The sequence below is a fragment of the Trachurus japonicus genome, chromosome 21, assembly GCF_045865225.1.
Source record: "Trachurus japonicus isolate A0001 chromosome 21, Traja_1.0".
Taxonomy (NCBI): domain Eukaryota; kingdom Metazoa; phylum Chordata; class Actinopteri; order Carangiformes; family Carangidae; genus Trachurus; species Trachurus japonicus.
The window spans coordinates 27,425,406-27,439,448 of record NC_140927.1 but is presented as its reverse complement, the minus strand read 5'-3'; the positions used below and the strand labels follow the sequence as shown (position 1 = coordinate 27,439,448).

General features: G+C 45.2%; 1 protein-coding gene across 1 annotated transcript in view; it reads left to right on the top strand.

Moving 5' to 3' along the window:
- Positions 1 to 14,043, top strand: part of kalrna (kalirin RhoGEF kinase a) — a 205,466-nt gene that overhangs the window by 61,487 nt on the left and 129,936 nt on the right. Inside the window, exons 3-8 of the mRNA XM_085766061.1 lie at positions 5,182 to 5,296; positions 8,544 to 8,736; positions 10,231 to 10,404; positions 10,517 to 10,600; positions 10,774 to 10,905; positions 11,961 to 12,083. Coding sequence (XP_085622187.1) covers positions 5,182 to 5,296; positions 8,544 to 8,736; positions 10,231 to 10,404; positions 10,517 to 10,600; positions 10,774 to 10,905; positions 11,961 to 12,083 — 821 coding nt within the window. The remainder of the gene's footprint in view (positions 1 to 5,181; positions 5,297 to 8,543; positions 8,737 to 10,230; positions 10,405 to 10,516; positions 10,601 to 10,773; positions 10,906 to 11,960; positions 12,084 to 14,043) is intronic.

The following is a 14,043-nucleotide window of genomic DNA, read 5'->3' as shown; positions in this document are numbered from 1 at the left end:
GGGAGGAGGGGAGAGGGAGGGGAGGAGAGGAGAGGAGAGGGGAGGGTGAGGAGAGGAGTGGGAGAGGAGTGGGGAGGAGAGGACTCTGAGGGGAGGATGGAGGGAGGGGGAGAGGATGAGGGCGAGGGGTAGGGGACGAGGAGGAGAGGAGAGTGAGAGGTGAGGATGAGGGGAGAGGAGAGGGGAGGAGGAGAGGAGGAGGAGAGGGAGGAGGGAGGAGGGAGGAGAGGAGAGGGGAGGGGAGGAGAGGGAGGAGAGAGAGGAGAGGATGAGATGAGGGAGGGGAGAGGGGAGAGAGGGGAGGAGGAGGGGGAGGAGAAGGAGAGGAGGAGAGGAGAGGAGAGGGAGGAGGAAGGGGGAGGGAGGGGAGGAGGAGGGGAGGGGAGGGAGGGGAGGGGAGGAGGGAGGAGAGGGGGAGGAGAGGAGAGGAGAGGAGAGGAGGAGGAGAGGGGAGGAGAGGAGGGGAGGAGGAGGAGGGGAAGAGGGGAGGGGGAGGGAGGAGAGGGGAGGAGGGAGAGGAGAGGGGAGGAGGAGGGGAGGAGGGGGAGGGGAGGAGAGGAGAGGAGGAGGAGAGGGGAGGAGGGGAAGAGAGGAGGGGAGAGGAGAGGAGAGGGAGGAGGAGAGGAGAGGAGAGGAGGAGGAGGAGAGGAGAGGGGGGAGGGGAGGAGGAGAGAGGAGAGGAGAGGAGAGGAGAGGAGAGGAAGCAACAGAGAGGGAGGGAGGAGAGGAGAGGAGGAGAGAGGAGAGGGAGGAGGGGAGGAGGGGAGGAGAGGAGAGGGAGAGGGGAGGAGAGGAAGAGGAGGGAGGAGGGAGGAGAGGGGGAGGAGGAGGAGAGGAGAGGGAGGAGAGGAGGGGAGGAGAGGAGAGGGGAGGAGGAGGGAGGAGGAGGAGAGGGAGGAGGGGAGGGGAGGGAGGGAGGAGGAGAGGAGGGGAGGGAGGGGGGGGAGGGGGAGAGGAGGAGGGGGAGAGGAGGAGAGGAGGAGAGGAGAGGAGAGGGGAGGAGAGGGAGAAGGGGAGGAGAGGGAGGAGTGGAGGAGGAGGGAGAGGAGGAGAGGAGAGGGGAGGGGAGGAGGAGGAGAGGGAGGAGAGGAGAGGAGAGGAGAGGGAGGGAAGGGGAGGAGAGGGGAGGAGGAGAGGAGAGGGAAGGGGAGGAGAGGGAAGGGGAGGAGAGGAGAGGAGAGGGAGGGGAGGAGAGGAGCGGGGCGGGGAGGAGAGGAGAGGAGGAGGAGAGGAGGGAGGGGAGGAGAGGAGGAGAGGAGAGGAATGAGGAGAGGAGAGGGGAGGAGAGGAGAGGGGAGGAGAGGAGGAGAGGAGAGAGGAGGGGGAGAGGAGAGGGGAGGAGAGGAGAGGAGAGGAGGGGAGGAGGAGAGGAGAGGAGGAGGAGAGGAGGGGAAGAGGAGAGGAGGGGAGGAGGAGGAGGAGGGGAGGAGGAGGAGAAGAGGAGAGGAGAGGGGAGGGGAGGAGGAGAGAGGAGAGGAGGAGGAGAGGAGAGGAGAGGAGGAGGAGAGGAGAGGAGAGGGGAGGAGAGGAGAGGAAAGGGGGAGAGGAGGAGAGGGAGGAGAGGAGAGGGGAGGGGAGGAGGAGAGGAGAGGAGGGGAGAGGGGAGGAGAGGAGGGAGGAGGAGAAGAAAGGAGAGGAGGAGGTGAGGAGAAGAGAGGGAGAGGGAGGAGAGGAGAGGGGAGGGGAGGAGGAGAGGAGGAGAAGAGAGGAGAGGGGAGGGGAGGAGGAGGAGAGGAGAGGAGGAGAAGAGAGGAGAGAGGAGAGGGGAGGGGAGGAGGAGGAGAGGAGAGGGGAGGGGAGGAGGAGGAGAGGAGAGGAGGAGAAGAGAGGAGAGAGGAGAGGGGAGGGGAGGGGAGGAGGAGAGGAGGAGAGGAGAGGAGGAGAGGAGAGGAGAGGGGAGGAGAGGAGAGGAGAGGGGAGGAGAGGAGGAGATGAAGAGGAGAGAGGAGGGGAGAGGAGGAGAGGAGAGGAGAGGAGAGGAGAGGAGTGTGCATACAGATGGAGGAGGAGGAGGAGGAGGAGGAGAGGAGGAGGAGGAGGAGGAGAGGAGGAGGAGGGGAGAGGAGGAGGAGGAGGAGGAGAGGAGAGGAGAGGAGAGGAGAGGAGGAGAGGAGAGGAGAGGAGAGGAGAGGAGTGTGCATACAGATGGAGGAGGAGGAGGAGGAGGAGGAGGAGGAGGAGGAGGAGGAGAGGAGGAGGAGAGGAGGAGAGGAGAGGAGGAGGAGGAGGAGGAGGAGGAGAGGAGAGGAGAGGAGAGGAGAGGAGGAGAGGAGAGGAGAGGAGAGGAGTGTGCATACAGATGGAGGAGGAGGAGGAGGAGGAGGAGGAGGAGGAGAGGAGGAGGAGGAGGAGGAGGAGGAGAGGAGGAGGAGGAGCCGCTCTCTCCCTCTGGTGAAGTCAAATCAACTTGAAGCTGAAGACTCTGGATGTGACCGTGACTTCAGGCAGAGACTAAAACCTCCAGGACTGCAGAACAGATCAGCTGCTCACCTCCCGAGTCAGGAAACAGGCAGCAAAATCATCACAGGCCCTTTAACACCCTGAACATGACTGATGTGAACTTCTCCCCCATGAGCCGAGCCGAGCGGCGCTGCTGCTGCACGTCAGACTGCGCCAAAACAAGCAGGCGAACACACACAGACACACACAGACACACACACAGGCAGGCTGGTGATCACACTCAGCCATGTGATGTGTTTAGGATCTGAACAAACAAGACGTGACACCACATTAGAACACTCTGGTGTTAATCGACCAGAAATGTTCAACATGATGGTCCCAGACAATTAATGAAAGTCTGAAGTTTCCTGCCATGAGCTGAGAAAGTGAAGCACAGGCTGCAAAAATAATATACAGAAATGGAAAGTACCTACAGTACAGTACATGCTTTTATTTTGAAATTTAATCTTAACATTCATGTTAACTTTTATAAAATAGCTGAGACAATCAATAAATTCAATTAATTGTTTCACAGAACACTAACAGGCAACTATTTTAACTGTTTATTTATCTTTTAGGTCATTTTCTAACAGAATTTAACTGTGGTGTTTTGTTTTGTTTTTTTTGCTTTTCTTTGTCTAATTTGATAGTAAACTAATAATTTGTGGGTTTGGTGGAGAGATAATAAGGATATTTTTGACTTCCTTAAGATTTATTGCGAAAGTAACTCAAATATTTCCAACAGAAACGCAAAAAAAACAACAAAAACACACACACCCAAGCGTTTTCTACCCCACAGGCTGGTGATCACACTCAGCCATGTGATGTGTTTAGGATCTGAACAAACAAGAAAGTACCTACAGTACAGTACATGCTTTTATTTTGAAATCTGTGTCCCCCTTGCACTTGTATTGTCAGATCTGCAGAGACACCAGAGCTGAAACAGACTCTGGGAAATTGAAATAATTAGATAATCGAGTAACTAATAAACGAGTTCACTGTTTATTCACAGTTATTTAAAATTGATTTTTAAATATTGGTAAATCCATGATGTTATATAACTTATAAGGCTAAATCTGTTAAATAGCTGAGACAATCAATAACAGAACACTAACAGGCAACTATTTTAACTGTTTATTTATCTTCTTTTGTTTCTTTTTTTGTTGTTGTTGTTGCTGTTTTGCTCTAATTTGATAGTAAACTAATCATTTGTGGGTTTGGTGGAGAGATAATAAAGAATATTTTTGACTTCCTTAAAATTTATTGTGAAAGTAACTCAAATATTTCCAACAGAAATGCAAAACCCCCCCCAAAAAACAGACCTAACCTGTAGTTTTTAATTGATTAATCACATGTTTTCAGAAGCACTTGTGATGCTAAACACAAGTTTGTAACACTTAGACTTGTCTTAGCAGTACATAATAAACGAGCCGATATTAAACAGTGGTAATCAGATAAATGTGGTAACTCAGTTATTTGTTAACAACTGTAACTCCTCTCAATAAAACTGTAGGTGTGATTGCTGAAAGGAAAACTCTACAGTAATAAACTCTTAAAAGTGACATTATGTCTAATTATAACTACATTATAGTGTAAATTAATATCTTAATGTATTAAACTCTAAGATTTAAGGGTGTTTGCTTCCGAGCTCTGGTTCCTTCTCACTGTGTTAAAGTGAAAAGGAGAGAGAGAGAGAGAGAGAGAGAGCATGCAAAAGTCCGAGTCACAACAACAATCAGTCATAAAGATTCCTCCTCAGATTACAGCAGCACACTTCCTCTCAAATCACACACTCAAGTGCACACACACACACACACACACACACACGCACACACACACACACGCACACACACACTCGGTCCGATTTTCCACGTCTGAGTAGCAGTTTCATAAACAATGTGATTTGTGTTTCTTACATTAATCTAACCAAAACATCTCCACACACATAATTTATCACAGCGACGAGGGAGAGAGGGAGGCGAGCTTGGAGGAGAGGGAGAGGGAGAGGGAGAGGGAGAGGGGGAGGGAGAGGGAGAGGGAGAAGGAGAGGGAGAGGAGAGGGAGAGGGAGAGGGTTTGTGTTTGAGAGGCGGTGGAAAGTGTGTGGAGCCGCAGACGGAGCTGTGACTGACCGGTGTGTTACCGATACACAGATATTAAAGCAGAAGTAAGTGATATATTTGTGTTAATATAAGTCTTAAATAGTTGTATCTTCCGACAGCAATCACTTCTATAGAGTGTTTGGTCTGAAACACGGGTCTGTCAGTCACTCTGCTCTGCTCTGAGCCCAGGAGAAAACTTTCCTTGTATCCTACAACCTTTATCCAATGAGGAGAGAGAACGGCATGCAGGGCTGTGTGTGCAGCCAAGGGACGCCGTGAATGTGGCGACGTAGGGACGAGGACTGTTATGGTGCGTTCAAGGAAACTCGTGTTTTTCCGACCGTGAAGTGGTACCAGTTCGATCTGGTACGAGTTCACGGGTCAGAAGTTACGAGTGGCCGTTATAGTGACTTTCACCGGTAAAACAGGTCGGAGAAACACGAGTGGGTTGCCTGGAACGCTACAAAGTCGTAAGTTGTGACTTGAAGCTGTAATTTACGATTTCAAAAGCCTGCCTGGAACGCAGCATTAGCGAAAACAACCGGACCACTTACTTCTGCTTTAAAGCTGGAAAAGGAAACGACACATGTGGCTCCATTAAACATAAACTCATCAGTGTGTGTTTGCATGTGTGAGCGCAGGTGGGCGAGATAAACGAGGAGGACCCATCCTGACGTTTCCTGCCAGGAGCAACCACGACAGAATAAAACAGGAAGACCTGAGGAGGCTGGTGACCTACCTGTCCACTGTCCCCAGGTAGATACACACACACACACACACACACACACACACACACACACACACACACACACACACACACACACACAGACACACACATTAAAGTGGGATACTTTGTTTTATCATTTGCTCACATCCACTGTCTACTGTTGTTAAAGGGATAGTTCACCCAGAATTCAAATGTCCCTCATTATCTCCTCCCCCTCATGTGGACTAAGGGCTGGGAGAAGTTCCAGAGTCCTCCGTGGCTTCTCTGAGTTACAGGGGGTCTCGGCGTAGCAGTGCATGTCCATATAACGGTTGCAAATGGATACCAACTGTCTTCGTAACAAAAAGACACACCAAAAAACATCTAAATACCTCCATGCTGCTCGTCTGTAATGTCCGTCTGGTATTGAAGCCCCAACATGAGAAATTGTTCCGAAAAAAATTAAATAAGTCTATGTTTTAAGCTTGTTTGTAGCGGAAGCTCCCAGTGTTGCTCTGCCGGAATCTCGCGCGATTTGCGGAGCCGTGAACTGGGCGTCAATGCAACTCGCGCCAGATTTGGACGGACCAGGAAGAGCAGTGCTGGGAGCTTCCGCTACAAACAAGCTTAAAACATAGACTTATCTAATTTTTTTCAGAACAATTTCTCATGTCGGGGCTTCAATACCAGAGGGACATTACAGACGAGCAGCATGGAGGTATCTGGATGTTTTTTGGTGTGTCTTTTTGGACGAAGAAAAGTGAGCTCCGTTCTCAACCGTCATATGGACATGCAGTGCTGCACGGAGCCCCGCTGTAACTCAGAGAAGCCACGGAGGACTCTGAAACTTCTCCCAGCCCTTAGTCCACATGAGGGGGAGGAGGAGATAATGAGGGAAATTTGAATTTTGGGTGAACTATCCCTTTAAGTTTTTTAATTCGTCTTCAGAGTTATGCTTTAGGACGATAACAGACGGTGAAATCTGAAGTGATTGTGACAGATACTTGAAAAAAGGGGCGTTGAGGGCGGAGTGCCTGTGGAGTGGCTCAGCGCTGTCCACACGGTGAAATCAAACGCTTCTTTCTTCCCCATCGCAGCAACAGATGGAGAGCAGCGTTTGATTTGCATCAGCATGAAAGCGGCAGTGTTTTGCAGCAGACAGCAGCGAGTCTGTCACACTTAACTTCCATTTTATTCTTGCGGCCCCTCGACACAGTCTGAGGACGTTACCGCCTCTACGTCAGACTTCACTTCAACACAGATTCTCTTCTGTAATCCTGTTTTTAAGTGACGTAATCAGCAGTAGCATCAAAGCAGGTCCTTTGTTGCAAAAGGGAAACCAGCCTGAGATCATCTCTACCTTTCATTTTTTTTGTTTTGCTTGTTCCAAAAAAAAAAAAAAAAACTGTTTTAAAAACTCCTTGGTGATGCATTCAAGGACATTCTCGCATCATAAATCGATAGCAATCTGCTAAAAAGGCATTGCACCGATAAGATGTATTATTTGAAAAAAATCCAAACAAAAACCATTGAATGTGAAATAATGTATAAATTAAAGAGTGTCCTTGAACGCAACGTGAGGTTTGTGGTGTAGTCTGTGCTGCACTGAGTGACTGATGTGCATGTTAACACCTTTTACCTGACTGATTAGAAAAACAATGTCATTGAACCAGACTCGCCCAAAAAAAGAAAAAAACCCCATCTTATCATTCAGTCGCCATCAGCCCCGCTCTGCTTCCTCCTCCTGATCGAGCTGCTGTTTCCATGGAGACGAGAAGAGTTTGTGCTTTCCCCGAGGCAGATCATAATGGATGTGCTGTAGTTTAATTTGTATTAATAGAGGCTTCATGTGAGTGTTTGTGGAGGTGAGGTAATTTCAGTTTATTTTTTACCCCCAATCAGCAGCAGCAGCAGCAGATGGATTTAGGGCCCATTACATTCAAGCATGCACAGCTGGTCGCATATTGCTTCTGGTCGGCAGCAAATATCTGTTTACAAGTGTTGTTTTCATCCAGTTCCCCTTCTTTCTTCACTTTATTTGTATATTTTGTTTGCTAAATAACCATCTGGAGTGGACTCAGATTTCTTAATATCTTATTTCTTCATGAACGCGCCTGAAAATGTCTGTTTTTTAATGTTTTAATTTTGCTGATCTGTGCCGGCATGTGAGCACAATTACAGTATTATTACCCCTATACTGAATCCATTTGATGAAGTGATGTGAATAATGTGAGACATCTGCTCGAGCATTTAAGGAAGACTTCTTCTACGTCGTACACTTTGCTTTTATTCGCCGTCTTGCCAAGAGATGAGAAAATTGACGGAGCACTTTATTATTGCACTCGCCAGGAAGTAGCACATGACCTACACTACGATAAATCTGTAAAATGTTATTTATACTTTTAATTTTTTAAACAGAATAGATTAACAAATTAGATATCCCATGCAGAACTGTACATTATAGGCCCAACTATCTATCTATCTATCTATCTATCTATCTATCTATCTATCTATCTATCTATCTATCTATCTATCTATCTATCTATCTATCTATCTATCTATCTATCTATCTGCAAAAGATGAAATTCCCAGGCTCATGGTTTTGTCAGAGACAGACAGACGTTGTAAGGTCAGGGCTCGTTAGTCCAACACAGATCATTTATCAACGTCTATCAAGGTGTGTGTGTGTGTGTGTGTGTGTGTGTGTGTGTGTGTGTGTGTGTGTGTGTGTGTGTGTGTGTGTGTGTGTGTGTGTGTGTGTGTGTGTGTGAGTGTGTGATGTGGATCTTAAAACCTGACTTTGTGACCTTAATAATGTTTGGAGAGTTAAGAAAAGAAAAGAAAAGAAAAGAAGATCCCCTCACTCAGTGGAGTTGTTTATGAGCTGCTCAGTGATGGAGGATGGCACCGTGAGTGGTCTGTAGCTGTGATGGTTAAAAGGTTCCCTTATAAATGCCAAAGCAGTTTTATTTTTAAGTCTGCATGGTGATTCATATGCCCCCCCCCCCCCCCCATCCTCTCCCCTCCTGCAGGTTCTTCTGTAATTACTGCGGCTATATTACTCACCAACACAGGGGAAAACTGGAAAACTGAATTCCAGCTGGAGGAGAGAGAGAGAAAAGAGCATCACGATCTCACTTAGCTCCGAGCGAACCGTTTTAATCTTTTAATTAGACAAACAAGGCATAACTGAACTACTGCGTTTTGATGGTTTGATTTAATTCGGGCTATTTTGAAGTCTTTTTTAATGTTCTGCACCTCTCTGCTGTCTGTTTCTCTGTCTGTCTCTCCCGCCAGCGAGGATGTATGTAAACGTGGTTTTACCGTCATCATCGACATGCGCGGGTCAAAGTGGGAGCTGATCAAGCCTCTGCTCAAGACGCTGCAGGAGTTTTTCCCAGCTGAGATCTGTGTGGCGCTCATCATCAAACCAGACAACTTCTGGCAGAAACAGAAAACAAACTTTGGCAGTGCAAAGTTCTCCTTTGAGGTCAGTGGGCTGGCTTTTCTCTGACTTCATCTGGTCTTCTCTGTGATGAGATGCTGTGTGTTAAAGTAGGACGTAAACATAAGGATGTTACCTGTATATACCTGTAAGTCACATGAGCTGTTTTTTTTAAAGATCAGTCTCAATTTGCAACTTCCATGTACAGCTTGGGTTTTGAGAGAGGCTAGTCTGTGTTCCTTTGTGTTCTGTACCGCTGCAGTTTTGAGGTTAGCAAAAGTATTTGGTTTAGGTTTAGGTGAGCTAACAGTTCAGATCTACACATAGAAACTCCTGCTGCTAAGTGTTGCAAGTGTGAAACTGAACTGACTCTGCAATGGCTTCCTGTCCCGTCCCGAATAGATTAAAGATCCTAATGTTTGTCTTCAAAATTTTGAAGCGTATGGCCCCCGTGTACCTAACTGAACTCTGAGGTCTGCAAATTAATTAAAAATAGAAAAATAGAGTCCACACACTAGAATTAGCTCCCAAATATTTAATGAATAGCCTTATTATTTTAGTTATAAAATAGAAAAAAAAAACTAGTTATTTTTATTGGTTTGTAAGCAAATATTGACAGATGCACAGGATGGTCTTTAAAGTTGGTATCTTTTGATTGCTGCAGATGATTTAAACCTGGATGTGCCCAAAGGCTAAAAACCAAAGGCAAACCAGAGCTTTTACAGTGGTCGCCCCTAAGCCGTGGAACAGTTTAGCTTACCACTACTGTTCATCAGAGATTTTAAAATCATCTCTTAAAACACGTTTTTTTTTCTCCCAGACTCATTTTTGAACGTTAAATTGAAGGTCCAGGTTAGCTAAATTGTGGTGGTGAAAGGGTTATCTGACTGATGGATTTTGGAAATAAATAATATTTATCTCCATAATATGCAGGTAGAACCATTTGGTGATCCAGCAAAAAGTAGATTAGCATGATCCAGCATGCTAATCTACTTTTTTGATTTGATTTGATTGTTTATCTAAGTGTCAGGCACATTTTTTTGGTGCCCAGCCCAGATTGGCTTATAAGACACTATAAGCATTAAGTACATACATTCAAAAAGGGCTTGCGTGCCAAAGAAAAGAAAGAAAAGAAAGAAGAAAAAACAAACAAACAAAACAGACAATTCAGACAATTCAATGAATCTAGCCAGGACATAGGTCTCCTCCTTAAAAAACCAACACAACAGTTCTACTCATCTACTAATATGCAGGTAGAACCATTTGGTTCAACTATAGTTTATCTTTCAGTTTGGCAGGTAAACCTATTTGGTTCACTCATGCTGTTTACAGTTTACTTTAGCAGGTGAAACTAGTTGGCTCGTGTTAGCTGAGACTTCAGTTTGTGATTAAAAGTGTGTATTCCGAAATGAACAGTTTGGTTTCATTTAAAAAATGACCCAAGGTGTTAATCATGGGTAAACATATGTAACTTTAAGCCTCTTTTACTGAATTAACTTAGTGACTAACTTCTCTTGATGATGTGTCTGTGCGCACCAGACCAGCATGGTGTCGGTCGAAGGTCTGTCCAAACTGGTGGACCCCTCCCAGCTGACGGACGACTTCGAGGGCTCCTTGGACTACAACCACGAGGAGTGGATGGAGCTGAGAGTCTCTCTAGAGGAGTTCATGTCCAACGCCGTGCACCTCCTGTCCAGACTGGAGGACCTGCAGGTGGGAGATGGACGGATGAATATTCACATCAATGGCTTATCAAGGAGCGGATCATTTAAAAAGGAATGGAGCCATGCAATATAATATGATAAACCTGTACCGTGTGTTGCAGGAGCTTCTGTCAAAGAAGGAGTTTCCTGCAGATGTGGAGGGATCACGACGGTTGATAGAGGAGCACACGCAGCTGAAGAAAAAGGTGAGAGAGGCTGATACATAATGCAGAAACATCTAAAGAAATAAACAAGTAGTTTGGTTTCCATTCTCTGGCCTGAGGGTTAGTCAGTGGATATCTGTGTGAGACATTGCAGACGGAGCTGGAGTCATGTCAAGGCATTGAAGTGAGCTGTTATTATACTTTCTCTTTTGTAGGTGCTGAAGGCTCCAGTGGAGGAGTTGGACCGAGAAGGCCAGAGGTTGCTGCAGTGTATCCGATCTAGTGATGGCTTTTCAGGGAGGAACTGCATCTCCGGCTCTGCCGACTTTCAGAGCCTGGTTCCCAAGGTGATTCACTCCACGCTGGGAGTATAACTGGCTCATAAGATGCCGTATTTCCAATCCACACTGAGAAAATCATATTTTATCTGCAGCACAGTAGGGAGAGTGGGCCTCCAGTCTTGCCCAGGGAGAAAAAAAGCAGAAATCCTGACTGTAAAAAATACAGGGATTTCATCACATCACATAAACACTTGCAAAATTAACAAATAGTATTAGATATTAATGCTGAAACAGAGCAGAAACTACAGTTTCATAAATCGTCTGTACTGAACTCAGACCTGTCAGACACTGATAAGATACTCACAGACACTTTCATACACACAGAGCTTGTTTGACTGTTTCTCTTCCACTGAGCATCAACATCAAAAGCAGATTTTTTTTTATTATTATTTTTTATGAATGAAGACAACATGATCAAGACTAGAACAGTCGTTTTGACCAATTATGGAGATGGATCTTAGTGATTTCATTAAGTGATGCTCCTAACGAAATGCAGCACATTTCATCATTACAACCTGGGAACACTAAAAATATGCCCCACTATAAGTGGTGATTAAATGCATAGTTTGATGTTTTTCCTCACCGAGCCGCGGCCCACAGCTCACAGTGCGGCTAATGAGAAGAGCTCGCTGCATGTTAGCTCATTAACTGAGGCGCTCTGCAGGGAAGGCTGTGTGAGAACACTGTGAGTTTCCTTGCACATGTTGTACACAGGCTGTACGTTACGGAGGGTTGCATTTATATTATTATTTAAGGCTTAAAAATAGACGTAGAATTTCAATACTTACACAAGGCCTCGTACCGAATCGAAGCTTTAGTGTTGCTTTGGATAAAAGCAGCTGCCAAATGAGTGAATGTAAAATAAACACTAGATGTTGGATTAAGGGACCATTAGACAAGCTGCCCAACCATGAACTGCGGCATGTTTTTCCTGCTTATTTTTAAAGAAAGCAATCAGATCTCAAGTCTGTGTAACTAGTTGAACTCCAAATGGCTAAGACACTATAAGAAACATAATCCATTTTCAACAAATCTAATTCCCAAGTCGTGCTTTCTGCCAGGTGGCCAGTCTGCTGGATAAACTCCACTCCACCAGGCAGCATCTCCACCAAATGTGGCACGTCAGGAAGCTGAAGCTGGACCAGTGTTTTCAGCTCCGACTCTTCGAACAGGACGCAGAGAAGGTGAGTCACACCTGAGGCTGAGAAGAACTCGTCACTATGCTCTGTTTTAGTCTAGTTTTTATTTTATTATGAATATATACTGTATATATATATTATATATATATATATATATATATATTCTCCTTGCCTTTAATTGTATGTTTAAAGGGATAGTTCAACATGTTGGCAAATTGGCCCATTGCCATAATCCCTATAGTTTTAGGAGTAGGTTCATTACATTTAATTGCTGGTGCAAGTTATTTTTTGAATGGCGGAGCAGAGCCGCGAGCTGCTCAGAGCTATGCTACGGAGGCTCATGGGATGGTATTGAGGTAAATTCGTGCAAAACCGCTGACGCGCGTTGCCTTCAAGGGCAGTTTTTCGGCAAGCAGTCTCTGAATTTGCCTCTAAAACGACTCGTAACGTTGTGTTATTATCTCATAGCGTGGTGAATGTGCAGGTCACAACTTGTCCACCAGAGCGTTGTGGAGTTGTTGGATTGTGTATTTGATGAGTTTGATGAGGGAAACCAAGAAATCCCATAATGAGCCTCCGTAGCGTAGCTCTGAGCAGCTCACGGCTCTGCTCTGCTGTTCTAAAAATAGCTTGCATCGATAATTAAAGGTAACAAACCTACTGCTATGACTATAGGGATTTTTTTTTTTTTTTGCCAAAATGTTGAACTATCCCTTTAATGTTTACAATATTTCCTATTCTGGGTTTTTTCCCCATTTCCAGTTCTTACTGTTAAATATTATGTAAAGCACATTGAGTTGGCCCTTGGTATGAGATGTGCTATAAAGAAAGATGCCTTGCCTTGCCTTTACAAGAGGAAATGCAAGTGTAGCAACTGTGTTGTGAAGGTAGTTTGAGATGTGATAAATCAAGAAGTTGATTGGGAATAAGGAGCCTTTAATGGCAGGAAGTAAAAAGTATAGATTAAAATCAAGTAAATCAACTCAGTTCTTGCATGTTGCACGGTTGGATCTGTCCTCCAAGAGGCTTTTACTCTGAAAGAGCCTCGTGTATAAAGTGGACAGGGGAAGTGTAGAGTTAGTCATCACGAGCACTGAAAGCTGTGCTAAATATTTGCTTTTGGTGTCATCACCTGGCCGTGGGGGTGGAATTTAAAAATAGGCATTTAGAGGCAAAAGAGCCAAAGAACATAACATTTGTCAACACAGATCATCACATTCGGCTCAATATAATATGATCCTTCGTTTGAAATTAAAGGGCAGAGACACACCCAGTGTTTCCTCTCCATTCCCATCCATTAAGTTTTCTTTCCTCCAGGACGGTTTCACACTGTAGATTTCTATCATCTGCTCTTTATACTGTCTGTGTCGCTGTGTGGAAACTTTGTAGCAGTCTGAATAAACGATCCTTTAGCATTTACCTAAACAGAGGAACGCAGTCAGCGGTCAGATCTAGTGGAAAATCGTCCAGCATTGCTTCACTTCCATCAGCTAAGTGATTAGCTGTGGTCGTGAGCGCATGTTTGGATTCCATTCATCATTAACATACCAGCGTGTTTACAACAACACGTACAACTATTCCAGTAGTTTCATTTAGAAAAGCCTATATATGGAAAGATCACTCTCTGATCTGAAGGGATCAGTTAACGTTACATGGAAAAATTCAGAAAAATACCAACATTCATCACAGTGATGATTACTGTGTTGGATTACCGACATCTGCACATGTTATAAAAAAAACTATTCATCCTGGTGCCAACACATTACAGTTTTTATTTTTTTTGTTTTTTTATTAGCACATGAAAAAATATATAAAACAGCATATTAAAGAGTAGAACAACAACAACAACAACAACAAAATATGCAATGTATATACAGTAGATACAGCATATGTGTAGGAAACCAAAAAGAAAAACCCTTAAGGGCTTGTCAAGTGGTCCTCCTAAAGATAAACATTCAACATAAAAAATAGGATTTACAGTAATGTGAAGAGAGAGAGAGAGAAA